The 24,417-nt window shown below is 47.3% G+C and overlaps 1 protein-coding gene across 3 annotated transcripts; it reads left to right on the forward strand.

Moving 5' to 3' along the window:
* The first annotated feature begins 1,816 nt into the window (after positions 1-1,816).
* Positions 1,817-24,248, forward strand: EDC3 (enhancer of mRNA decapping 3). 3 transcript variants are annotated; one of them, XM_064668521.1, is made up of 7 exons: positions 1,817-1,923; positions 3,712-3,893; positions 5,084-5,397; positions 9,297-9,632; positions 17,855-18,008; positions 19,451-19,668; positions 20,889-24,248. In XM_064668521.1, exons 2-7 carry the CDS (start codon positions 3,730-3,732, stop codon positions 21,221-21,223), a joined length of 1,521 nt encoding a protein of 506 aa, XP_064524591.1. In that variant the 5' UTR covers positions 1,817-1,923; positions 3,712-3,729; the 3' UTR covers positions 21,224-24,248. The 3 variants fall into 3 exon arrangements, with proteins under 3 accessions (XP_064524591.1, XP_064524589.1, XP_064524590.1); XM_064668519.1 differs by having other exon boundaries at positions 1,851-1,923; positions 3,690-3,893; XM_064668520.1 differs by having other exon boundaries at positions 1,869-1,923; positions 3,715-3,893.
* Positions 24,249-24,417: the final 169 nt, after the last annotated feature.

Consider the following 24,417-nt stretch of genomic DNA (forward strand, 5'->3'; position numbering starts at 1 on the left):
CTTAAGTTTCTTGCTGGTCTTATTCCACTGGGAAATGATTTTTAGGGCAAAAAAACACCCCACACCTCTCTATCATCCTTAAAATCTGACTAGATGTTTTGCATCAGGTTTTTTTCCGATGGGACATGAGTGGGCTGGACACCAGTGGCACTGGGGGAAGTTTTTAGTCCCCATGGGAGCTGACTCTGGTCCTCCTGCTGTCTAAAGTCTCAGCTGGGATTTGCAGAGAGGTGATGCCAAGCTCTGGATCAGTTCAGGATTTCACTAAAAATCAGGACTAGCCTTTCTAGCCCCGAAAAAAAATGGAATCAATAGGTCAGAACCAGCCTTTCAGGGAGCAATCCATGGAGGGATGTTTCATGCTCTGCTTGTCCCCATCTCGGAGCACAATTAAATCTGAAGCTTTGCATAATTTCCCTTAAAACAAACAAAAAAGGTAATAAACACTAAATTCCCATGCAAATAATGAGTACGTGGAAAATTGGGGTCTGTGCATCCCTGAAGTAGCATCCCTGCAGGGATCAGCCCTCCGGGGTTTCCAGCCTTGTTGGACCACAGAATTATTTTTAATTTTGGTGTTGTGGTATGGAAAGCTGCTCTGTGGCAGAGGAGCCTTCCTCCTGTGATCTCTCTCACCTCCGTGTTATTGTTACTGGCTGCTGTCAGAATGATTTTGTTCTTAATTAGTGTCCCCGGCCCAGCCTGTGTTTAGCCACCGGCACACGGATCCAGCACTCCACCCGCTCCTTCCTCCCAGTAATGAGCAAAACAGCCTCCAGCTGTGGAGCGGGGAAAGCTGGTGCTAATGGAGCCGAGGAGAGAGCGGGAGATGATGTGTCTGTGTCTCTGCTGGTGAGCCAGAGGGAGGGGATGGAGGGAATGGAGGTGTGATGGAAGGGGTGGAGGGGACGAAGATGATGGAGGTGGAATGGAGGTGTGGCAGAGGTGATTCAGGTGTGAGGGAGGGGATGAAGGGGATGGAGATGACGGAGGTGATAGAGGGAATGGAGGGGATGGAAAGGTGACAGAGGGGATGGAGGTGTGATGGAGGGAATGGAAAGGGGACAGAGGGAATGGAGGTGTGATGGAGGGGATGTAAAAGTGACAGAGGGGATGGAGGTGTGATGAAGGGGATGGAAAAGTGACAGAGGGGATGGAGGTGTGATGAAGAGGATGGAAAGGTGACAGAGGGGATGGAGGTGTGATGGAGGGGATGGAAAAGTGACAGAGGGGATGGAAGTGTGATGGAGGGGGTGGAAAGGTGACAGAGGGGATGGAGGTGTGATGAAGAGGATGGAAAGGTGACAGAGGGGATGGAGGTGTGATGAAGAGGATGGAAAGGTGACAGAGGGGATGGAGGTTTGATGGAGGGGATGGAAAAGTGACAGAGGGGATGGAGGTGTGATGAAGGGGATGGAAAGGTGACAGAGGTGATGGAAAACTTTTGGCAGCAGTGATGGAGACACGACAGAGGACATGCAGCAGCAGCAGCAACACAGATGTGAAGGGCGTGATGAGGGTGGGACAGCGGACATGTGACAGCTGCGATGGAGCGGTGACAGAGCTCACAGAGGCGACGGAGGTGCGATGGAGGTGGTGGGGACATGCCGACAGCCATGGAGGGGCGGGGGGATGCGTGACAACGGTGTCAGCGGGGCATGGGGAGGCGGGACGGAGACGGCGGGTGTGTGGCAGAGGTGACAGAGGTGACAGAGGTGACAGAGGTGGCAAAAGGCTCAGGAGAGCTCGCCCGCGCCGCGGGAGCGCGGGCACTGCGCATGCGCCCGGCGCGGCGGCCCCGCTCCTCTCTATGGTCCCGCCGGCGGCCGGAGCGCCGCGCGAGCGGGGCGGTGCCGGAAGTGGCGTCAGGCCGAGCGTCGCCGAGGCGGAGGGGCCGCTGTGAGGCGGGAGCGGCGACGGAGGGTGAGAGGGAACGGGGGGCGGCAGCGGGACGGACACCTCGGCCCGGCACGCCAGGGGGTTCGGCGGGGGCGGTCTGGGGTGGGACGGGACCTTCCGAGAGGGCTGGGCCTCGTGAGGCGCGGCTGGGGTGCCAGGGCCTGGCCGGCCTGCTCGGGCCGTGGTGGGGAGGCTGGGCCGGGGCAGCCAAGGGGGCGGGAGGCCTGCAGGGCGCCTGTGCTCAGCTGTGGGGGCCCCTCTGCTTGTCTGTGGGGGGCCCCGTGTTAACCTGTGGGGGGGAGGGCTCGTGTTTACTTTTGGGGGGCCCTTGTGTTTACCTATGGGGAACCCTTTGTTTACCTGTGGAGGGTGTCCCTGTGTTTACCTATGGGGAACTCTGTGTTTTCCTATGGGGATCAGGGCAGCCCACCCCCATCCAGCCCTGGAATAGTTTAGTTTATATTTGCACTCAAACATAGATTTTTTTTTTTTTTTTTTGCTAAAAGGAGGGTCTTATTTTTAGAAAGGATCTGTGTAAGGTGATGACGTGTGCTGAACTCTTTCCCTTATTTCCTAAGGGACATTAAAAAAAAAAAAAAAAAAAACAGGAGAGGAAATGAAATTTTAGTTTTGCTACAGGTTTTCCGGGATGTGTTATCTGTTTTGAGAGTGCTTTTTATCAGCCATCACCTTGGGATGCAGACATTGTCATCATGGGTTAATATAAACACACAGAACAGGAAGGAAAGGAGGCTGGTCCTGATGAATTTGTGACTTAGTGACCAAATTCAGTGTTTTCTGCCCTTTGAAGCATCCCCTGTTTTCAGTCCTATGAAAGTTGGGAGAAGTCCAATTTCTTTATGCATCCAGGGTTTTTTGTTTTCCTTGCATCTTTTCCCAAGAAGCTCAGCACAGGAAAGTCTTGAAGAGAATTCAAATGCCTCTCCCAGGAATGTGATTTGTATGTTGATGTTGATCTCCGTGGGTTATCTGCCGTGTTTCTTACAGTAAATATCAAACATATTCTCCCTCTTTGATTACAGCATGAAAGGCAAATCTATACATTTAGGAACTTGTCATCTCTCTTGCTCTCTGGTGATGATAGTGAGCCTGTCACCTCCCTGTGTTCTGAGGAAATCTCAGATCAAAGGATGTGTTTAGCTGCTCTCAGGTGTGTTGGGGCTGCACATCTGACTAAACAAATTTGATGTTTTTGTCCCTGATTCTGGTGCTGGAAAGCAGAGCAACTTTTTTTTTTTTTTTCCCCTCTCATTTATTTAATTGTGGCAGTGACACTAATAATCCAGGCTCTGCAGAGCAGGGAGACTTTTGTCCAGGACTCCAGTGTTTGGGATTTTCCCTCCTTCTGTGTCTCTCTGTTCCCTTAAAGGTTTTGGTTTTCACTTGCACGTGCAGAGATCAATTATCTCACTGTGATTGTTCACAGAAGGTGTTCTACCCCGGTGTTCATATGCCAAAATTTTAAACAGGGAAGTGAAGATAAATTCCCATTTTTGAACTCATAGGGAGAATGTTCTCAGGCAAGACTAAATACTCTTGGAATCTGTAAATCCTGAAATCAGTTAGTCAAACATCTGTGTTATCGTCACAAAGCCCCTCCAGGCATCTTCCCTCTCCCTGGGATCGTTGGTGTCCATAGGGATGCTGTTTCCTCCCTGCAAAGGCAGGAAAAGCTGGCAGAGCCAGAGTCGGGGTGGGAGCCGGGGTTACGGGCCGGGGGATGCGGCTGATGCTAACTCAGGTTGTCACTTTTCTGCCTCTTCTTACAGGCTGGTCCGTGTCTCTTTACAGCAGCTGTGTGCCAGAAATATGGCTACAGACTGGCTTGGGAGCATTGTGTCAATTAACTGTGGAGAAAGCTTGGGAGTCTACCAAGGAAGAGTGTCGGCTGTGGATCAGGTCAGCCAGACCATTTCCCTGACACGGCCCTTCCATAACGGGGTCAAATGCCTCGTGCCAGAAGTCACCTTCAGGTTAGTGTCAGTCTCTTTTTCCCCCTGCCTTTTTCCAGGCAAGGTCTGTTGTGGTTTGGATGTTTTGTTTGTTTGTTTTTTTCCACCTAGAAATGACCTCTTTGCCCTAAATTTCCTTACTGCTACTGAGTGCCTCTCAGGTTTGTGTTAGTTTGTGTCAGGAGATTAGTTCCTGGCTCACATTCTAGAGTGGGTAGCTCAGGCTTGGAGGTTATTTGTGGGTGAGACTCTGTGTGTATATATATACCTTTCTTTATTATTGTGTGTGTTCTTTCTGTTGTTAAGGTTTTGGGTAACTGAGGAGGATGACGTGCTTTTCAAAGCTTTGCCCTCAGCAGTTCTTTCCCACCAGTTCCTGGTAACACCATGCTTAAAAGGCATAAATAAGAGTCACTCATCACTGGATGTTTTCCTGTTCCCTGGAATGTTTAGTTAAGACTCTGAGTCACTGACTTTTCAATAAGATTAGTTCCACAAAATCAATACTTTTTTTCCTTGGGTTTTGAAGAGAGAGAGTGGGAGAAAAGCAATAACTACATCCTTCCAGGAGATGTGTGGAAGTCTGTCTATTTTTATATCCCACTTGGATAAATACAAAGTTAAAACTAGAATTTCTGATGTATTTCTTGCAATCAATGCAAATGGAGATCTTTATAATCACTTCTTTGTTTCCTTTTGGCTTGTGCCCAGTGCTAGATAAGTTTTCTTTATAATATTTTTCTGTGGAAATGGGAAGCACCATCTTTGTCTGAGCATGAACTGCATTAATCTAAGGGTGGCATTCTGTAGAAATGGATTAAAAGTAATAGGAGCCTCAAGGCTGAGAGTAATTAATTATCTAGAAAGTGTTAAATTAATGCAGATCTTTGCAGAGGTCTGGGCCAGTTGCTTCCAGTTTTTGCTTGACTGATTCCTGTTTCAGCTGAGAACAGAACCTTTCAAACAAAATCCAGATGCAGTATAGAAGTATTGAAATGGTTATTTGTTATTTTTGTTTAGTATTTTGATGTCTGTGGAAATATCCTGTGTGTTTCAGTATTAAAATCCTTTTATTCCCTTGTTTCTATTGATAATGGCATCAGAACAATCCCACCATACAATGCTGAATGTTTTTCTTTAGGAGTTTTCTTTTGCAAAGGTACCTGGAGTGCTAAATTCCTGAACGTCTGCTTTTCTTGTCCTGTTTTTAGGGCAGGTGACATTACTGAGCTGAAGATTCTGGAGATCCCAGGGCCAGGGGACAGCAGAAAATGTGGGGATCTGCAGCAGATGGAAACAGGCATCCCTGGGGTTGGGTGCCAGGTGGGGCCCAGTCAGAACGGCACTGGGAAAGTGTTAAAGAAGCCCATCTCCAGCAGTGCTCCACAGAATATCCCAAGGAGAACAGACATGAAGAATCAGGATATTATCATCTCTCCACAGCAGCAGTGCTCCAAGAGCTACATGGATCGACACCTGGAAGCGCTGACTCAATCCAAAAGCTTCCGTCGCAGGCACAATTCCTGTGAGTCTGGGTGTTATCCTGCTACTTTCCTTTTTGCCTGCCTGAGTTACTGCTGCAACATCTTCCCTTCTTCAGCAAGAACTTTGCAAACGGGGCTGGGAATTTTCCCTGACTCACCCTGTGTATTATTCTGAAATAGAGTGTATTTCTACATATGTAAGAAATGTCTGATGCTAATTCAAAGATTTCCCCATTCTTGCTGTCTTTCCTGTTTGAAAATTGCACTGTTTCCAGGCTCTTCTTTTTCTTTAAAAGGAACTGGAAACAAACTATCAAGCTTTTCTATTTAAAGCCTGTATACCCATAACCTATTACAACATCACCCTATACATAATTACAAATGTTTTTTTTGCTGTGCTGTTAAAAATACAAATTAATGAGGATGATCCCAAAGTCAAACATCTTTTATTCTTGTTTCTCTTGATAAAATCTTCAAAATTGGGCCCAAACTGGGTTTTTCAATTTTTTTTTATCACAACCCCCTGAGAGATCCTGCTTTCCAGATCTTCATCATCCAGTTATTGAAATGTCAGTATATATCAAGCATATTGCCATGACTTAATTGTTGAAGCATCAGTGTGTATCCAGTGTATTTCCATGACTTCAATTTCCCCCCTTCCCCCTTGTATTTAGAAAAGAAACAAAACCGAGGTGGGGTGGGTGAGTTAAAGAGGTCAAGGGCTGTATTTTTATGGAGAAATTCCTAGACCTCTGGAAGTCTTTCTCCCCCACCAGCAGCTGGATTATTTTCACCCCTTCCAGGGTGTCCAGGGGGAGCAGAGAGTGCTTCAGCCCACAAATACCTTGTGTTGGGTTTGCATAAGCACAACAACAGGTCACATTTTATTTTACAGACTTTGAAACAAGTTGAGCAAGGTCCTAGCTGTAGATTGTTAGCTTGTATTCCTTTTGGAATAGAGGTAGAGAAATGATCTCTTACCCTCTAAAATGTGTGTATTTGGAGAGTAGGGTGAGTGATGCATGAATGTTGGGAGGGGGATGGGAATGGTCCTGGCTTTGTGGAGATTGTGGGTGCAGGTTTCTGGGGAAGAATGGGCTGACGTGTCATGCAGAACTTCAGTCATACAGGGCTTAATACAGCTGAAAGTTGACCTCTTGTTGGCCTTTAGCGTGCCGAGCCAGGGACAGAATTCCCCCTTTGGAGTACTTGTGTGACAGGAATCAATAAACAACAAATACCAACGCAGATTTCCCAACAATGGCTCTGGTGCCGTGCTGGCATCAGGCTCGTTGTGCCAGGGCTGGCGGGAAGAGCTCCCTCAGGGATCCTGCAGGAACACAGCCAGCTTGCTGGAGACTTTACATTTGCTTGTGTGCTATACTTGAAAAGGTTGGTTTTTTTTTTTCCTTGGAAACAAAAAAAGCCCAGGAAGGATTGTTTATCTTTTGAGGGAGGTGCTTTTCTGTGTGGTGCAGAGCTGGCAGCTTGCTGTGGAGCCGTGTGCTGCTCTCCTTAGTAAGCTTCATCCAGGGCAGAGGCTCTGGAAGCTGTGATCTGAAAGGAGCTGGACTAGGAGATCTGGCTTTCTGTAGCCTGACTTTTCCCTTTCCTCCCCTTGCCCTTTTTCTTGGCTCTTTTCTTTTCCCTGAGTGCCACCAGGTGCCTGATTTTCCCGTCTAAAAGATGATGCTTTAAGGGGAAAACTCTTACTGTGGTCACAGCTTGTTGGAGGCCCCTGCCACGTTCTGTGCAACTTCTGTTAGGATATTGCAAGGCAGTCAGTAAAAAGCCATCTGGCTGTGTGGGTCGGCAGTATTCCAGAGCTGGCATCCATTGGTGTGGATTAGGGAGCTGCCCACCACAAAGCCAGCATGTTTTGATGTGGGACGCTCTTGGCTCCCATTCACTGTGGCTGCAGGGGAGTCCAGGGAGCTTTCCAGCCATTGTTCTCCCAGCCTTGCTGGTGCAGCCCTTTATTCCATTGGCATTTACACAGTGCTAACATCAGCTGCTCCTGTCCCCACATTGTGCTTTCCAGGTCAGCTGAGGGGAGTGTGGAGTTGTCTGCAGAGGAATCTGGCAAGGAGTGTAACAGGATCAACCTGAGTTGCCCTAACACTTGGTGCTGACACAAGAAGCAGGCATGTTTTGCCCTTGTGGCATTGTAGGCTCTGGCTTATTCTAGAGTCCCTTGGCTATTGCTTTGACCTGCAGTTTCTGAGTTTTGAGGGAACTTGTTTTGCTGTGTTTTCATTTCTCATTTTCATTCTTCGTAGCAGCAGCAGCAGATGTGATTCTGTTGTCAGCAGTGTCAGTTTATAGCTCCATACCAAGTTGTGTCCAGCTTTGGAGTGGTTTATGTGTCACCTTTGGTTTGGGAACTCTTTATCTAGGACAGATGGGAAGTTGTTATTGAAAAGCTTTCAAAACTATGCACGTAAATGAGTGGTTGCAGTGTGCCTACTGGAATTCTACTTGCCAGAAAGCCTTACCCTTTCCCCTCTCCTAAATCATGTTTTGTCACCAGGAATTCTAGAATTCTGCTGTCTGTCCTTCAGTGACAAAAGGTGTATTGTAGTCTCTCCTCACTGAAGAAGGGTGTTTTGGGTATTTTTCTTTACAAGGAATGATGACTGACTGCAAAGCCTTGAAGATTTGGGGTCTTGCTGTGGGGTCTGGAAAAGCTTTCAGGTTAGTCACTGTAACAGTTCTCTAGAAAAATCAAGTCACACACTGTCTAAAATACAGGAAAAATCCCTAACTAGCATTCCTAACTAGGAATAAAAGTACATATTCTTAGCTGACTTGCATGGCGTAAGTTAGATGTGTTTAAGCTGGACTTGTCTGCCCCTAGAAAGGAGACAGGTAACTTGAAGGTTGCTTGTGGAGTTTGTGCCTGTTGCATTGCAGATCTTTTGGGATGTTTTCTGAGTCTTCTTAGATGACTTAACGTTGTTTGTTTCTGTGTTATCAAATGGATTATCTCACACTCATTTGTATAAATCCCTCACAAAAGTAATTATGTTAAACAACTAGAAATATTTCAGTAGAGTAAGCAGTTTTGGTTTGATAACTTACTCCATCTGTTGGACACTGTTGGTGATTCCTGTAATTGCAGGAATTGGCCTGAAATATTTTGTAGTAATTGCAAATTTAACACTAGGAATGACAAACATATTGATATTGTCTAGACCTGAACAATAATGTAAGAAATAAGCAAGTAAAGGGATATGTTGACCTTGTAATTGCGTATTTCTATCAGTCGATCTCCAGCCATAAGCAGGAGACTTTCATCAGTCTCACTCCAGAGAACTTGGGCTTTCCCAATGACTTGTGGTTGGAAAGAAGTGCACCTCAGCATGAAAGGAGATGAATAAGTAGGATAACAAAACAGGAGTGAGGGAATGGAGTACGTAATTCAGAAATGATAGCAAGGGTGAGGAAAAAGAGATCCTTTATATTCACAGTTTGAAGTTCTCCCTTAGAGATCATTAATGTGAAATAAAACACACTAGTTTCTGAAGTTGAGAGAAATTCCAAGGAAGATCTTGGGCCACACACCTAGATTAACATGAGCTCAGTATAGGAGGAAAACTTGTAGATTACAGTTAGTTTATTATCTTGCCACCCATGTGATACTGCCTGGGATTAAACAGAACATGGAGAAACACTTCTGCTACTTGTGGTGGAGCTTGTTTTTCTAACCTTGCTGGTAGAAAGTCCCTGAAAGTTCCTTTCCTGATGCTCTTGTTCTGTTTTCCGCTGGCTTAGCTGAGCATGAGTAATGCCAGGGATGAGGTCGACGGCTTCTTGTGGAAGCGAGTATCCCTGGAGGGCGGGGACTGTAAGCTTTAGCTCCCCTCTCTCACAAAATTTGCTGAGAAAGTGGCTTTTTCCATTTGTGACACACTTACAACTTGCTTTTCTTTTCGTTCAGGGTCATCCAGCAGCCGTCATCCGAACCAAGTGACTCCGAAGAAGAGCGGCCTGAAGAACGGGCAGATGAAGAGCAAGGACGACGAGTGCTTTGGGGACGACATCGACGAAATCCCAGACACTGATTTTGATTTCGAAGGGAACCTGGCCCTTTTTGACAAGGCAGCTGTGTTTGAAGAGATTGAAACTTATGAGAGGAGGAGTGGCACCCGTTCCCGGGGGACCCCCAGCGAGAAACCAGCTCGCTATCGGCACGACGAGAACATCTTGGAATCGGAGCCCATAGTCTACAGAAGGATTGTGGTACCTCAGAACGCTAACAAAGAATTCTGCACGGGTATGCCACGTCCCTTACTGATAAGGACCCAAACTCCTGCTTTTTTGGGACACACGGGGTGGATTTTTTTCTCCAAGGGGTGTCTGTCAGCTTAATGCGGTACAAGAAAGGGCATTTGTTCACATAAGGTTGGATTTGTGTATCTACATACAGCCTTTATTTCCAATATTTCTGAGGTAACAAATATTCAGGTAGGGCAGCAAGGTAAGTGTTTTCACAGTAGGGAACAAAACTGATGGTTGGATAACAGGAGTGGGAACTGTATGAGAGGTGTTCAAATCCTTGCTTTGACTTCGGTAGCCTGGTGAACCACCATGGACTCGTCTGCTGGCTCTGGAGAGGGACAGAGGAGAGGGATGGTCTCAGACTTTGTGCTTTCATGTTTAAAGGCAGGAGATTTCATGTGCTTCTGATACTCTTTGGGTCGTAGTTCTGACTTTCTGCATAGTTGTAAATACAGTTCCAGAAACCCTTCTGGCTCTTCCCATCCATAATTCCAAACATTCTTTGTACAAAAGGCTTTTTATTTGAGGTCTCCACCCCCACTTACTGTCCACTGCTGCTGTATGAAAGATTGAACCCTGGAAGGCTGGTCTTTGTTGTTAAAGGAAAGAAGACCTTCTGGGCAGGTGCTTGAGTTGAAATATTCCAGTGTATCATCGGGGGAAATTAGTTTGACTCACTGGTGCCAGCTGCTGTGCAGATGTTTTCCTGCAACTCCTATTTCTGGTTCTTGCTGCCACCAAGTCAGCTCCTGGATGGAGGAGAAGGAAGTGGGGTGAGTCAGTGAGCAGTACTCCTCAGTCAAAATGTAGGGAATGATTAATCAGCTCCTAATCCTTGGCTCTGGGGAAAGTAAGAGTTCTTATTTCGTATTCAGTAGAATTTTTTTGGCCAAACACCGGATAATGGTAATTTCACAAGGAGCCACTTATGGATGTGAATAGGTTTTACTATGACAAATCTTTTTATTTCTATCCACACACAAGCTGTCAAGTGTAGCAGATGTGCTTTGTGCCACATTTAGCTCCTGGTAACTTAAGCCTAATTGGGATGTCTTGCCTTTGGTTTTTAGCTTGCAAAATGTAGGAGTAAAGGGAAGTTGGCATTCCAGGAACGTTTCTTTTCCACATCAAAATAAAATCAAATTTCAGATCTTTTTGCAGATTCACAAACCAGCTGATATCCCGGTGGTCTGAGCAGAAGTGTGAGGAGGCCCTTGGTCTGTCATTCTTTCCCTGCCCAGAAACTCCATCTGGGGTGTGAAACGCTTCAGGGAAGGAAGCTGATGGATTTGTAATGATTTGCTGCTTTTCAGTTTTAGAAAGTATTCTTTTTTAATGGTTCTGGTGTATAACAGTATCCTAGTTTTCCATTTGTGTCATCCCTCTTCCTATTGCTCCATTCTGGTCTCGAGTGAGAGGAAAACATAGTGGATCCTAGCAGAACTGTCCAGCTCAGTGTTGTGTTTCCAAGGATCCTTAAGGAAAAGGGAAAGAAACATGCAGTGAGACTTTTCCCTGCTGCTTTGTCTTCCACAATTCTAATACTTCCTGAGGCAGCAGAGAGAGTTCAGTATTAAGGGCTTTTTTTCTGCTTAATTTAACCTCTTACTTTTTAAATCTCTGCAAGCTTTCAGCACCTCTCTGTTGCAAGAAGCTGCACCAATGGCCTGTGTGCTGTGTGAATAAGTACCTCTTCATTTTGTATGTGATTTCCTATTTGTTTGGTGGGTTTTTGTGTGTTGTTTTTTTTTTTTTTTAACATTTCCTACTTGTCAATCCATCTTCCAGCTGGCTTGTTTGAGAGGAGACAGGGCCTCTGTAGGTGTCTAGTCTGAAACAAAAGCTAAGCCACTGTTGGCAGCCAATCTGAGCAGAATGGCTGATACGGGATTCTAGCAGTAGAATTCCTGAGAGGAAAACCACCATACAATAGGCAGCAGTAAGTAAATTGAGGGATAAAAACTAAATCCTCTTTGCTGAACTCCATCATCCTCTCCTCTGGAACTCCTGGCTGCCCGTCTGCAGCGTGCTGAGGGGAGCAGCCCAGTGAAAGGAGAAGTGTCTTGTTTTGCTCTTGGCAGGGCTGCCCAGGGAGGGTGGTCAGCGACTCCACTTGGTCACTGCAGGGTCTCACTGACCTCATTAGCTACTGTTGGCTGATTAGTCTCCCCTCTAGAATTCTGGATTTGTTTGGAAGAAAAGCTGGCCTGTCACACGACAGGCAGTGGCCTGTCGCCTGCGCTGAGCTGAGCACGTTCACAGTCCCATGAACGGTGATAGAAGTGTCCCAGTGCTGTGTCTCGGGATATTTTTCCCACAGAGGATGATTTCCTTTGTGTCCACTGAGGAAGTTTACTTTTGCTTAGGGAATACTAATGGCCATCTAGCAAAAGCTCTTGTAAACAGTGGTAACGTGCCTGCTGTTTCTGGCAGTCAGTCGAGTGCTTTTTGTAGCAAGGCAACCCTCAGAGGGACAGTCTGCCTGGAGTAATGATGGACTGTCTCTTGGAAAAAAAATAATCCCAATTTCTTTGTTTAGCAGCTGGGAGGAGGATGCTGGGCTGTAGGTAGCCTGCCTCTTAGTGGCTCAAAGAGCAGCTGCTGAAATTAGATGAGTGCCAAGAGCTCCAAAAGCGTTTATTTTGGATATGTCTGTGGCAGGAATTCTCCCTACAGAATTTTTTCTGGTTTCCTAAGGGAAGCTCTGCTTGCAGAAAAACACTTCCTAGTTATAGAAGAAAGAAGTGCTTTGTCATTTTTTTTACCCTAGGCCAATCTGAAAAATGATTGTGTTAATAGAGCCCTGACTTAGACAGTGATTCTCTGTCTGCTGTAACAGCACAAACACTGATGCTGTAGATTGACAGGGAGTTAATATCCAGCTCTTATCACTGTGGGACAGGAAGAAGTCTGTGAATCCCTGTGTGCTTTCTTTATGCCATGGAGCTAGGAAGTAACCAGGATGGTGCAGAGGGAAAAACAAACTGCTGAGGTCAGTTTCCCAAAAGACTCATCTGCAGGGCTTCCAGCCCGGGGTTTTATTACTGACTCAAATAAGTTGGTATGTATAGGATAAATGCTTCAGTCCACCAGGATGCTTTTCTGAGAGCTAATTTTTTGGAGCCAGGCTGTCAAGTAGGCACAACCCCATGTGTTTTAGAAGTAAGCAGGGAATATTTTCAAGCCAAAAGTGAAAACCTGAAGCTAATGTGGCTTACCAGGTCTTGGATCATGACTGAGCTGAGTCCCTCCCTGGGGCTCCACATGTGAATCCCTCCTAAATACACCAGTAGTCTTGACTCTTTTGGATGCTATTGATCCATCTGTTTACTGGGAAGTGTTTAACAAAAACTACCTCCCTGGAAAGGCCAATACTTGCAGGAGGTGTGAGCTGTCTTTTTCTACATCCAGAGCTGTCCAGATGGAGAATTTAAATGCATGTTTGGCTTAGGTTTGCCTCTGTTCCTTCTGTTGGCACTAAAACAACCTGTGTTTGAACACCACTGTGTTTTGGGATCAGGTCTGTTAGCAAAGCCAACATACTGCAGGAATGTTGTAGCTCAAAGGAGTTTGCAGAAGGGTGGAGTGTCCCAGTTCATCATCAGTGACTCTATACAGGGCAGTCTCCAGCATTCCAGGCTGTCCTCATGGTTCTCACATATGTAAGGTGTTTATTATTTCCCTGCTGTACTGGTCAGGCTTTGTCCAAAGCAGGTTCTCCTCTAGTTTACACTGTTAGTGTAGAAAATACCCCGTTTCCATCTCACATCTCTTTTCTGGAAAATAAATGTGATTTTTTTAGACTCAGGTGCTGTCAAAGTTGTCAAGTAAAAGCAGGCCTGTGCTCAAAAAAAGGGGACTAAGTGTCATTATTTTTTTGTCCTCTCCTAACCAGACCTCAAGCCTGTCCTTCAGACAGCCTTTTTTCTTCACAATAAGGAGATGGCGAAAGAAAATATGAGCCAGGATCAGACCTCAAAACTAAGGCTGGGCACGTCCTGTGAGGGTGATGCCAACAGTATGGCTTTTTCTTTGGTGTGCCATGTCCTTGACTGACTTTTCTACTCTCTGTAGCTTTTAGCTCTTCAGTATCTGGATGACTGCTTTGTGTATATTGAATGTGTGAAGTGTTCCTGGGATCTTTTGAGGAAAGTGCAAATGAAGTTTGCTTTATCCAACCGCCCGGAAAAAAACAAAGTGCTCATGGGGCAAAGTCCCTTTGTCCCTCTGATAGTTTTTTTGCTCAGCTGGAGTGAATTGTGCACTAATGCTGGGAGAGGCTGACACTGGAAGGTCAGCCAGAACTCCCGCAGAATTTGTCATAATTAAAAATAATGATGATTAATGAAAAGAAATCTAAACCTTAAAGTTGTGGAGAAAATCATTCGTGTTTGTGGGGCAACAACTGTGTTTTGCTGAGTCTGCAGGCAGGTGATTCCAGCTTTACAACCAGCAAAGGACAGCACGAATGTCCCATCTGTCTGACGTGGACAAGAGTTACAGACCATGAGGTGTAAAACTGTCAGACCATAAGGCTCTGTAACCTGGAATTTATTATTGGAATTAATGGTGTTAGTACAGCTTTCAGGAGATCCTAAGTCTAGTTCTATCTGATCTATTCCTGTATCTTGGCTGGATTTATTTTAGCAATGAACAAGGAATAGAAAATTTATTTTAGCAGAGAACTAGAGAACTGGGGAAATAGTCAAGAGAAAAAAATAGGGCTTAACGCCTTAACACTGAGCTCCTCTACCATCAACCCTCTCCTTTTTCCTTCCCTGCCCCTGCAAGCTTGGGAAGCATTTGGGCATCATAGAATGATATTCAGGGCTTGTCTGGGAGAAAAACTCCAAATTCTTTAACATTTTGAGAGTTAGCTTGGTCCTTCTGCTGCCCTAGGGTGTTTTATCCGTCCAGTGTGACTCTGCATGTCACAAAACTGTTTAGTTTATATCTGCCTTGTAGGTTTCTTTCCCAGGCAGCTGTAAAATACATTTATTTAATATTAAAAGGCCTGAGCTAATTTATTTTATTGCCTTCATTAGCAAACAATAAAGATGCCCTGTCCAACCCAAACATAATTAAAGTTGGCACGGGTTCAGTTTTGTGGCAGTAGTGTTATTGTTTGTGGGTTTACACGTCGCCTCCTTGATTGCTCTCTGCCAGAGTTTATTTAACTCCCTGAGTCTGCTTTTGATAAGCCAGTCTGACTGGTTGGACCTTGCGTGAGGGCAAAGAAGGGAAGTTCTCTTGGCATGACAGCCTGCTCCTGAGAGGGAGCAATTAGGACAAACTGGCATGCTAAATGCTGCCTCCCAGTAACCCCCTTTGATTAACCCACTGGGCACTGGGTGGCATCTAGCTAATGGTAAATGCAGTTTTACTAAAGCTGGTCGCTGAGGGAAGGATGTGGATGGGTACAGAGAAGCTCCATACTAAACTGGGTCGATACAGAACATGGATCATCTGTTTTGTTGTCCTAATTTGGGGAGTTTGTGCAAAATTTAAGCAGGGAATTTGTGGGTGGCTCAGAAGGAGTAAAAATAGAGTTTGGGAGCTCGCTGTTTGGGGTTAGCAGATGATGTGCCCCCCTAAACTGTTTGGGGAGATCCTGGCCTTGGGTCACTCGTTCCAAATCTTCCCTCAAAATCTTGCCTTGAAAAATAAGATGAAGTAGGAAAACCGTGAATGGGAGCGGGGCAAAGCCGGGGCCGCGTGACTGCGGAGCGGGAGGGTGAGCACAGGGCAGGTGCGTGACTGGAGTGACGGGCCCAGGGTTATTCATGGTTGTGAGTGTTCGGTGGCTGCTATCAGGAGTCTGGGACGGCTTTGATAATGTGCCTGCTTGCTTGGAACCAGAGCCTGGGAGCAGAGGTGACTTCATCGGCAATTAGCGTGCAAGGTCAATGGCTGTGACACGGTTGGGCCCTCACTATCTGCAAGGACTTCACCAGGGAGTCCAGGAATGAAGTCCAGGAGGACTCAGCATTTTGCTGTGACCTTACAGAAGCACCTCTGATTTGACTCTGAAAACCTCCAGATGTGCAAAAGCTCCCATTTCCGCCGTAGCTTGGCTTAGCGGTTGGTGACTGGGGCATCTGGGGAAATGTGGCAGTACACATAATTTCTCACAATTAAAAGACGTGCTGCATTTCTCATTTGAATGTGGCACTCGCTTGTTACAACTGGTTCTTGCTATGTTTTCTGTCTGCAGAGGAGCCCAAACCCACGAGTAACGGTTGGCTTTCCTCCCGGAGCGGATGTGTGGGCTGTGGCTGTTCCCCTCCGAGCTTGTAGTGCTGCAGGGTGTTTTCACTGCGCCATGTCACATTGCCACGATTCTTTCCCATTAGCACAGGCAGTCCAAACCCAGTTGGGCTGCCATGAGCACCCGGGAGGCCTCTGTCACCTCCAGTTCAGAGGTGGGAGTGGCTGGTGGGAGCGTGATGGTGACCCAGGGCTGCTGGGTGGTGAAAACTGGTAAATGGAGAGGAGAGAAGCTGATGGAGGGATTGAGTTCATGCTTTGATCTGATGTTTGGCGTTGTGCCTGAGCTGTAGCAGGTGTTGGTTTGAGTCCTGGACCTTTTTGACCCATGGTGTCTAACTCCTGTGTACCTCATCTGCCTGTTCCAGAGTCAAAGCTGACAGCTGGACTCAGCTGGGATTCCTTGCTTAGCTTGGAATGATATGAAGAGAAGAGGCTGAGAGCTTTTCCTGCTGCAGCTGTGCTCCAGCTATGTGGCCATCCCATATGGGAAGGGAATTAATCTGTTCTGCTCCTTAGCTGGGAGATAAAGACATCCAGAACTTGCAGGATACTTGAAGGGAAGAATTGGGTGTGCTTCTGATTCCACGTAGTGGGAGTCCTCAAACGCAGAGCAAAGGGGTTGGAGATCAGAATTATTCTGGAGAAAAGTTAGAATAAAGAGGCTGATTGCTGTGGCTGAAGACATTCAAGGGTATGCTGTTTAAATCAGGTATTAGGAAGAAATTCTTCCCTGTGAGGCCCTGGAACAGGTTGCCCAGAGAAGCTGTGGCTGTGCCATCCCTGGAAATTTTCAAGGCCGGGTCGGACAGGGCTTGGAGCAACCTGGTCTAGTGGGGGGTGTCCCTGCTTGTGGCAGGGGTGGAATAAGATGAGCTTTAAGGTCCCTTCCCACCCAAACCATTCCATGGCTCTGTGATATCTGGCTGGGTGATGCAGCTGTTTCTCACCTGTTCCTTAGGTTTTGCATTCTCTCTCCAAATACCATCAGTAATTCTTTCCAGTTTTCTTGTCTTCTGCTATTCAATAACCACCAAAAAATCCCTGTGGCTCCCCTTGGCACAAGCTGCCTTTTGATGGCAAGTAATCCTCTGTGTTTATTTCCAAGAGAGTTTGCAGATGCTGTGGTAGGGTTCATTTATGTGTAATCAGTGCCAGCTTGGCCTGCTTGGAGCAGGGAAGTATAAAGAATCATCCCGAAGAGTTACTCAGGGAGTGGGAAGGATGTATCCTGACTACTTCAGGCGCTGTTCTCAGCACTTAACAAAACCTCTCTTCTTTGTTTTCCCTTGATCCACATGCTGGAGCATTTCCTGGCTTGGTAGGCCAGGCTGTCAGAAATGCCTGGGAATTATTTCTGCAGGGTTTGTTCTTTGATCATTTCCCTGCTGCTGTAGTGTGTCGTGATCCAGCTGTTGTGTCTGGAGCAGCCCTTCTGGCACGGAACAGCTCAGGGAATGCCTGCCTAGCAAATGTGGGATGACTTGTTTTGCTGTGATATGTGGGATTTTGGGGACCAATGTCAGGAAGCAAAGCACATCCAAGCTTTTTTTGATGGGAAATCTGCTTCACAGCTTCTCTTCTGACTTTCACAGTGCTCAGGAACACTTTATGTGTGGGTTAAAGCACTGGTGGCCTGGAAACCATTCAGAAAAAACTTAATATTCCATCTATAAGTCACAAAAGCCTTCTCAGTGAATGTGTTGCTAAAATTGCCTGCTCAATTTTGTGGAAGCATGTTATTTTAAGCTCAGCAGTTGTGTTTAGCTGTCTCTGCTTCACTCAGAGTAGGCTGATGCACTAATTTGGATTCGCTTGATGGTCTCGGGAAGAATCTGGAATACTGGGGGAAGCAGACCCTTGGTAACAGCTAATAAGCTTTTTCACTGCTGTTGTTTCTGTCTCTGATTGTCCCCATTTCTGTCTCCCTCCCCTCTTTTTGAACCCTAGACTCCGGGCTGGTGGTTCCAAGTGTGTCCTATGAGCTCCACAAAAAGCTGCTCTCGGTGGCAGAGAAGCACGGGCTGACTCTGGAGCGGAGGCTGGAGATGACGGGAGTGTGTGCCAGCCAGATGGCCCTAAGTCTCCTCGGGGGACCCAACAGGTAAATATTGTTCCACTAAAGGTGAGCTACAAGGCTGAGAGGTTTCCTCTAAGGTCACTGACATTTGGGTGCCTGCTGCCAAAGGGCTTCTTTTTCGCTCCTGCATCCCGGGAGTGTCTCTTGACTCAAAGCAGAGGGAGATGAGATTTTTCTCTCCCCTTACTGGGAATTTTTTCAGGGAACTGAGCTTTGCACAGGTGTTACCTGAGGCAGATTAAGCCACTGCAGAATATCTAATAAGCTCCTCCTGTTTGCTTGTAATTAAACCTTCCCTTTGTCGTTTTTACATGCTACGATTTAATGATATCAATAAAACCAGAAGACAGCTCATGAAAACCAAGTGCTGCTTAGCTTTTTGCAGGGCTAAATTAGCTTTTCAGGGATTTGCACCTCACCTGAGAGCATCCTGCTCTTTTGGAGGGCTGTTTGCAGCAGGTTTGGAGTGCACTTACTGCTTTTTGCATGAACAAACGTGCTGACTCTTTTGAAGAGCCTTCTCTGTGCCTGCACTTCCGTGGTTTTTGATGTGGGTAGAAATTGCACCTGCGTTATGTTGTTGATAGCTGCTCCAAACTACTTGCTCTTGACATGAAAGTTAACCCTGAAACCCCCATCTGTTTGTTCAGTAGTACTTTCTGAGGACCTGATCATTTGATGCAGAGCAGTAAGTGATGACATACAGGCAACACTGACCCTGTCAGCTGAAATTCCTGCTGTAAGCCCTGATGGCTTCCAGGCCAAATTAACTTTATTCTGCAGTTGATAATGCTTAGGGAGTAGAAATCATTTCTGGTTTTTAATTGTGACTCTTCTGATGGGGAAACTCACCCCATATGTTTAAGGCTGGATAGTCAGCTTTCTTCTGCAGTCAGAGACCTTGGGACCTTGTGCTCTCAGCTGGAGGTGCAAGGAAGTCACGAAGGGAATGAGAAGACAAGGCTGTGGGAGCCTACCAGTATCTGAAGGGACCTACAAGGAAGCCAGGGAGGGACTCTTCATCAGGAACTGAAAGAGTAGAAATTTAGGTTAGATATACAGAAGAAATTCTTCTCTGTGAGGGTGATGAGGCCCTGGCACAGATTCCATCCCTGGAAGTGTTCTAGGCCAGGTTGGACGGGGCTTGGAGCAACATGGTCTAGTGGAAGGTGTCCCTGCCTGTGGCAGGGGGGTGGAACAAGATGATCTTAAAGGTCCCTACAACCCAAACCAGTCTGTGATTCTATGAACCTGCAAGCAGAGCAGCTCTCTACTGTCAGCACCACACAGGGATGTGGGTTCCTTCTTCACAGCGTCGGAAGATTTGCAAAACACCTGGCAATTTGCATTTTACTGATTGGTGGGGTTTTTTTTGTTTTTTTTTTTTTTTTTTTAAAATTCCTCATGCAGGAAGAAGGCAGGAGGCTTTTGGGTTTATCAACAGTTCCCTTTTGTCTGTGTTTCAGGCTGAACCCCAAGAACGTGCACCAGCGGCCCACGGTAGCGCTGCTGTGCGGCCCCCACGTGAAGGGGGCTCAGGGGATCAGCTGCGGGCGGCACCTCTCCAACCACGACGTCCACGTCATCCTTTTCCTCCCCAACTTTGTCAAGATGCTGGAATCCATCACCAACGAGCTGAACCTTTTCAGCAAGACACAAGGCCAGCAGGTGTCCAGCGTCAAAGGTAAGCGGCCGAGGAGCAGATGGGTTCTCTGGTGCGTGGCTCCCCGGTGCCTGCCCGCTCCCCTGGCACCATCTAGTGGCACTGCCGTGGCTGGGTGGCTGCTCAGAGGCTGGAGGGACAGCAGGCACTCCAACAGTGGAGCAGTTGTGCTGCTACAGATGTTTCTGGTCGGAACAAACACGGAAGAGCTGCTGTATTGTGAGAGTAGCCATTGAGTGAGAGCAGCCATTCTTGTAGGATAAGGGCCTACCTTGTTCAGCATGTTGAAACTGTGAATGAATGAGCATGCAGCTGCTGCTGCTAAACAGGAGGCAGCTTTGCTGAGTTAGTCCCAGCAGCTGTCAGAGTTCCTGTTTCAGTATTCCACAGAATAAACTGAGCTCCTGTGAGTGCTAGCTTCTGAGTGTCATTTCACCAGTTGCTTTTTCCAACCTGGTTCATTTAGACCTAGGAGAAACAAACCTCAGAATTAGGGCCAATCCTGGGCTGACAGACCTATGTGCCTGTTACAAAACATTATAAAAGGTTTGAACAGGTTTCCCAGAGAAGCTGTGGCTTCCCCATCCCAGGTTGGACGGGGCTTGGAGCAACCCGGTCTAGCGGAAGGTGTGGCAGGGGGGTGGAATGAGATGAACTTAAAGGTCCCTTCCAACCCAAACAGTTGCATGATTTTGCACTAAGGACTTTGTGGTCTGTCAGGTAAGGGGAATGCAGCAGATGGTGGGAATGCAGCAGATGTGATACAGAGCAGGTGAGTGCAGAGAGCTACAGAGCTTGGTGGGGCAGGCAGCAGTGCAGCACACCAGCTTCCTTTCCATAGCAGAGGTAGTTGGTATGTTCCAGAAAAACAGCCTTATTTTTCAGCTTGTGAAATAGAAAATGGTCCTTTTGTCATGGAAAGAGAGCGCTACTGCTTCCCTGGGCTGCCTGGACTGGTGAGCTCAGCAGTATTGGGACTGCTCACATGCTGACCACTCGATGTGATTTTTGTACCTGAGAGGCTGTGGGTGTTCCCAAAGTGTTAAAGAGCTGTTCAGTATTGATGTGGGTATTTTTTGATAAGGATGGCAATAACAGCTGGTAAGACCAGACTGTGCAGCAAGACTGGATGCTGGGGGCAAACCCAAAAATCTTTTAGCAATGCAAAGAGGGGAGACACCAATGAGCCTTCATGGTTTCAGCTTGTTCTCAGCGCTCAGCGGTGTTTGTGTTTCTTTCAGACCTCCCAGATACCCCCGTTGACCTAGTGATCAACTGCCTGGATTGTCACGAAAATGCCTTTTTGAGAGATCAGCCTTGGTACAAAGCAGTTGTGGACTGGGCCAACCAAAACCGGGCCCCCGTCCTCAGCATAGACCCCCCGATCAGCGAGATGGAGCTGGGCATCGACGCCAAGTGGTCGCTGGCCCTGGGCCTGCCCCTGCCCCTGGGCGAGCGCGCGGGCCGCGTGTACCTCTGTGACATTGGCATTCCCCAGAAGGTCTTTCAGGAAGTGGGAATAAACTACCACTCGCCCTTCGGCTGCAAATTCGTCATCCCCCTGCACTCCACTTAGAGCCCGTCCCGGCTCAGAAGGGAGAGAAGACGGGAGGAGGAGCTCTGTCACATAAGCTGTCCGGTGGGTCCTGGCTGGTAAACTCATGACGCCTTAAGGATGTGAAAGTTCTGGAGAGCTTGCCTTCCAGAAGAAACGTTGTGTATTTAAAAAAAACAAAAAATAGAATAATCATAAAATGAACCAAAAAAAAAAAAAAAAAAAAAAAAAAAGAAGCGAATGTTCCTGCAAAGCTGTTTTCATTCTCTTGTGCCATGGGATGAAGGAACGTGCAGGAAGATGGTGTCTGTCCCCGGCAAAGGTGGCCGTTGTGGCCCAGGCCCGGCTGGGAGGTGGTACACATAAGGGTAGTTTGGAGCTTTGAGAGGTGTTTCTGGTCCTTCTGGTTGGATATTCCCAGCAAGGACATCCTGGTGGGAACAGTACCCCTTGATTGTGTAGAAATCCCTTCTTTTGAGGGAGAATCTGTTTTGGTTCCGGTATTCTTTTTGACTCCCCCTCCCATTTTGTGTTCTGGAAGGCAGCTGTAGCTTTCTCTCCCTCCCTCTCCAGGCCCTCATGGAGAGCATTCCCTCTTCAGAAAGCTTGTGTCAGGAGCCAGAGGCTCTCAGGTCACACATGCTCTGGGAACACTGATGTCCTCAGCTAGGCCTTACTGCTTATATACTGTTGGCTTTTCTTTGTTCACTTTGTGGGTGAAGCTCAGGCCTGTGGGCTTGAGGTGTGTTATGGAAAAGAACTTTTCCAGGATACTTGTGGGGTTTGGATTTGTTTCTTTTATTCTTTCTTCTTTTCTGGCACAGTGAGTGGCTGAACCAGGGAAAGGAGAGTGAAGCAGAGCAGTGTTGCTCTGGGTCTGTTGCACGGTGTATGGTGCAGGTGAAGTTTTGGGTAAGTTCCTACTGTGCTTCCAGTGTCCCTTTTACATTTGGTAGGGCTTGGGAAGTAGCTCATGGATCCGTTCATTCCCTTTGGAATCAAAGGTTTCATGTAGGGTGGGCTTGTGGGTGTGTCTGTGCTGGGAGCCAGCCTGAGGAAGGACTTGGGTCCTGTTTGCTGGCAGGAGATGGTGTGGTGAGAACTGCTGCGGTCCTGGAGGGGTATGGCAGGGGGTTCTAGGCTGAATTTCCATAGGGAATCTGTTTTAGTGGTGCACTGTCTTCCCGTGCACTGTTGGGAAGCACTGGGTTATTATTCCCTGTGTTCATTTTGCTGGCCCACTGGAGCCTTGGTGCAGTGCCTGGAGCAGGGATGAGCTGAGGAACCATTAGCTAGCTGGCTTTGGGAATCAGCTTAGGAGTCTGTAGTACTGGCATCTAGTGTGCCCTCTGAGGGCTTTGTGCCTGGCAGCTGAGCCAGGGAAGCGCTGGAGATGCAGAAGGTGCTGTAAGGCCAAACTGTTCCTTTGGAGGAATCGGGCTGATGCCGTGAGTGTGGGCAGTGCTTGAAGCTCTGCTGCTCTTCTCATACCTTATGTGTCCCCAGGGCTCCTGCAAGCACCTAAACCTTGCACAGGCCCTGCTCTGGCATCTGGGAGAGCTTCAGAGCTTCCAATGGTGCCTTTGTCCAGGGTAGCCAGATTCCTGTGGAGGCTGAAGCACAGGAACATGTGGGTCCAGTGCCTGGACCACACCAAACCTATGGACTCAATGTGCTCTGATCTGAGTTAGTCAGACACTCCTCTTTCTCTTTCCTCTGCTTAGAATAAAGGCAAGGGGTATCAAAGGAGGAAGGAAGAGCCTTCCCTAGTGGGAAAGCAGCAGTTAATGAATGAATATAGCCTGGAAGGACCCAGGAGACTGAGTGCTGGACTCACCCTGCAGCCCCCGAGGTCTCTCCCCCTGCACCTCACCATATCTACCTCAGCAGGACCGAGGGCTCTGTCCTTGCTGGCTGGAGCCCTGGTTCCCCTCAGCTGCTTTGGGAGGGGCTCAGTGACTCGGCAGTGCTGGGATAGAGGGTGGCCCTGCCCTCGAGCTGTTCCTCTCCTGTGGACAGGGCAAAGCATCATTTGTGGCATTTACCAAGCTGTGGTTCTTTCTGACTGGGACAGGACAGCAGTGTGGTGGTTATTTATGACACAAACACAAGGTTTCCTTCTGCCTTTCTTGGTTTTTCAGCTGTTTCCACTTCCTCAGATCTTATATTTGGAAGCAACAGTGGGTTAAAAAGGTTGTTGCTGTAGTCAGTGTTAGCTTTAGTCTCCTTATTTTCACTCTCTTTGCTCAAGACACTCAATAAGAGACTTGCTGGTCCAATTTCTTCTTTCTGTAGGTTTTTCTTGCCCTTTCTGGGCAAACTCTTTCTGGGTTTGGCTGTTGTACTGTAGCTTGTACCCACGGAGCAGTAACAGGCCCCTGGCTGAAGTTACCTGCCTGGAAGGCACTGAGCAGGTAAAATGCAGGGATTGAGTTCTGGGAAGCACTGAGGCCCTGCGTGTTGCCAGTCTTGCAATGGTTCCCCACGTTTAAACAAAAAATAAAATGAAGTAAAGTGAACAGTGTTGCACAACAGGAGGGTACAGACCCTCATGTAAGGAAAGGGATTCCCAGTCCTGACCAGTGCAGTGTTTAGGGCACAGTAGGCAGCTCTGGGCTGTGTTAATGTCACAGCGTGCTCACTTTCTGGTAGATTTGGGTATTTGGCTGTACTTCCCCTCAGATTCAGATGTTTCTTGAGGAAGTACTGGCTTCCCACACCTGAAACACATGTGAGATGTGAGCTCTTCTGGAGCACTCAAAGACCCAGAAAGTGGTCTAGGTCCCTTCTTCTCCCCTGTCTCCTACCTTGTCGGTTAATTCAAAGAATGGAACACTTTTTTTTATCTGTGTTTGGGATAGTTTCTATTCCCAACCTGACCCACCATCATAGGAACTGCCCCAGAGTACTGCTCTGGTCACGGACACATGAAGATCACTGCGCTGTGGCACTGCTTGATATTCCATTTGTGACCTAATGTTTGTAATGACCAATTCCTGCCACTATGGGGGATTCCCTGAAATAAAGTGCAACTATTCATGTGTGCTATTGTGTGCAGCTATTTATTCTGCTCTGATTCTAGAACCTTCCTCCTGCAAGGGCAGAGACCAGGGGGAGTTCAGCCCACTCACCCTCAACGAGTCCAGTTAATTTTTCACCACCTCCCTCTCCTTTGGCAGAAAAGCCAAAGCTGGAAGCAATACAACTCTACATCT

The sequence above is a fragment of the Pseudopipra pipra genome, chromosome 12 (assembly GCF_036250125.1).
Source record: "Pseudopipra pipra isolate bDixPip1 chromosome 12, bDixPip1.hap1, whole genome shotgun sequence".
NCBI classification, from domain to species: Eukaryota; Metazoa; Chordata; class Aves; order Passeriformes; family Pipridae; genus Pseudopipra; species Pseudopipra pipra.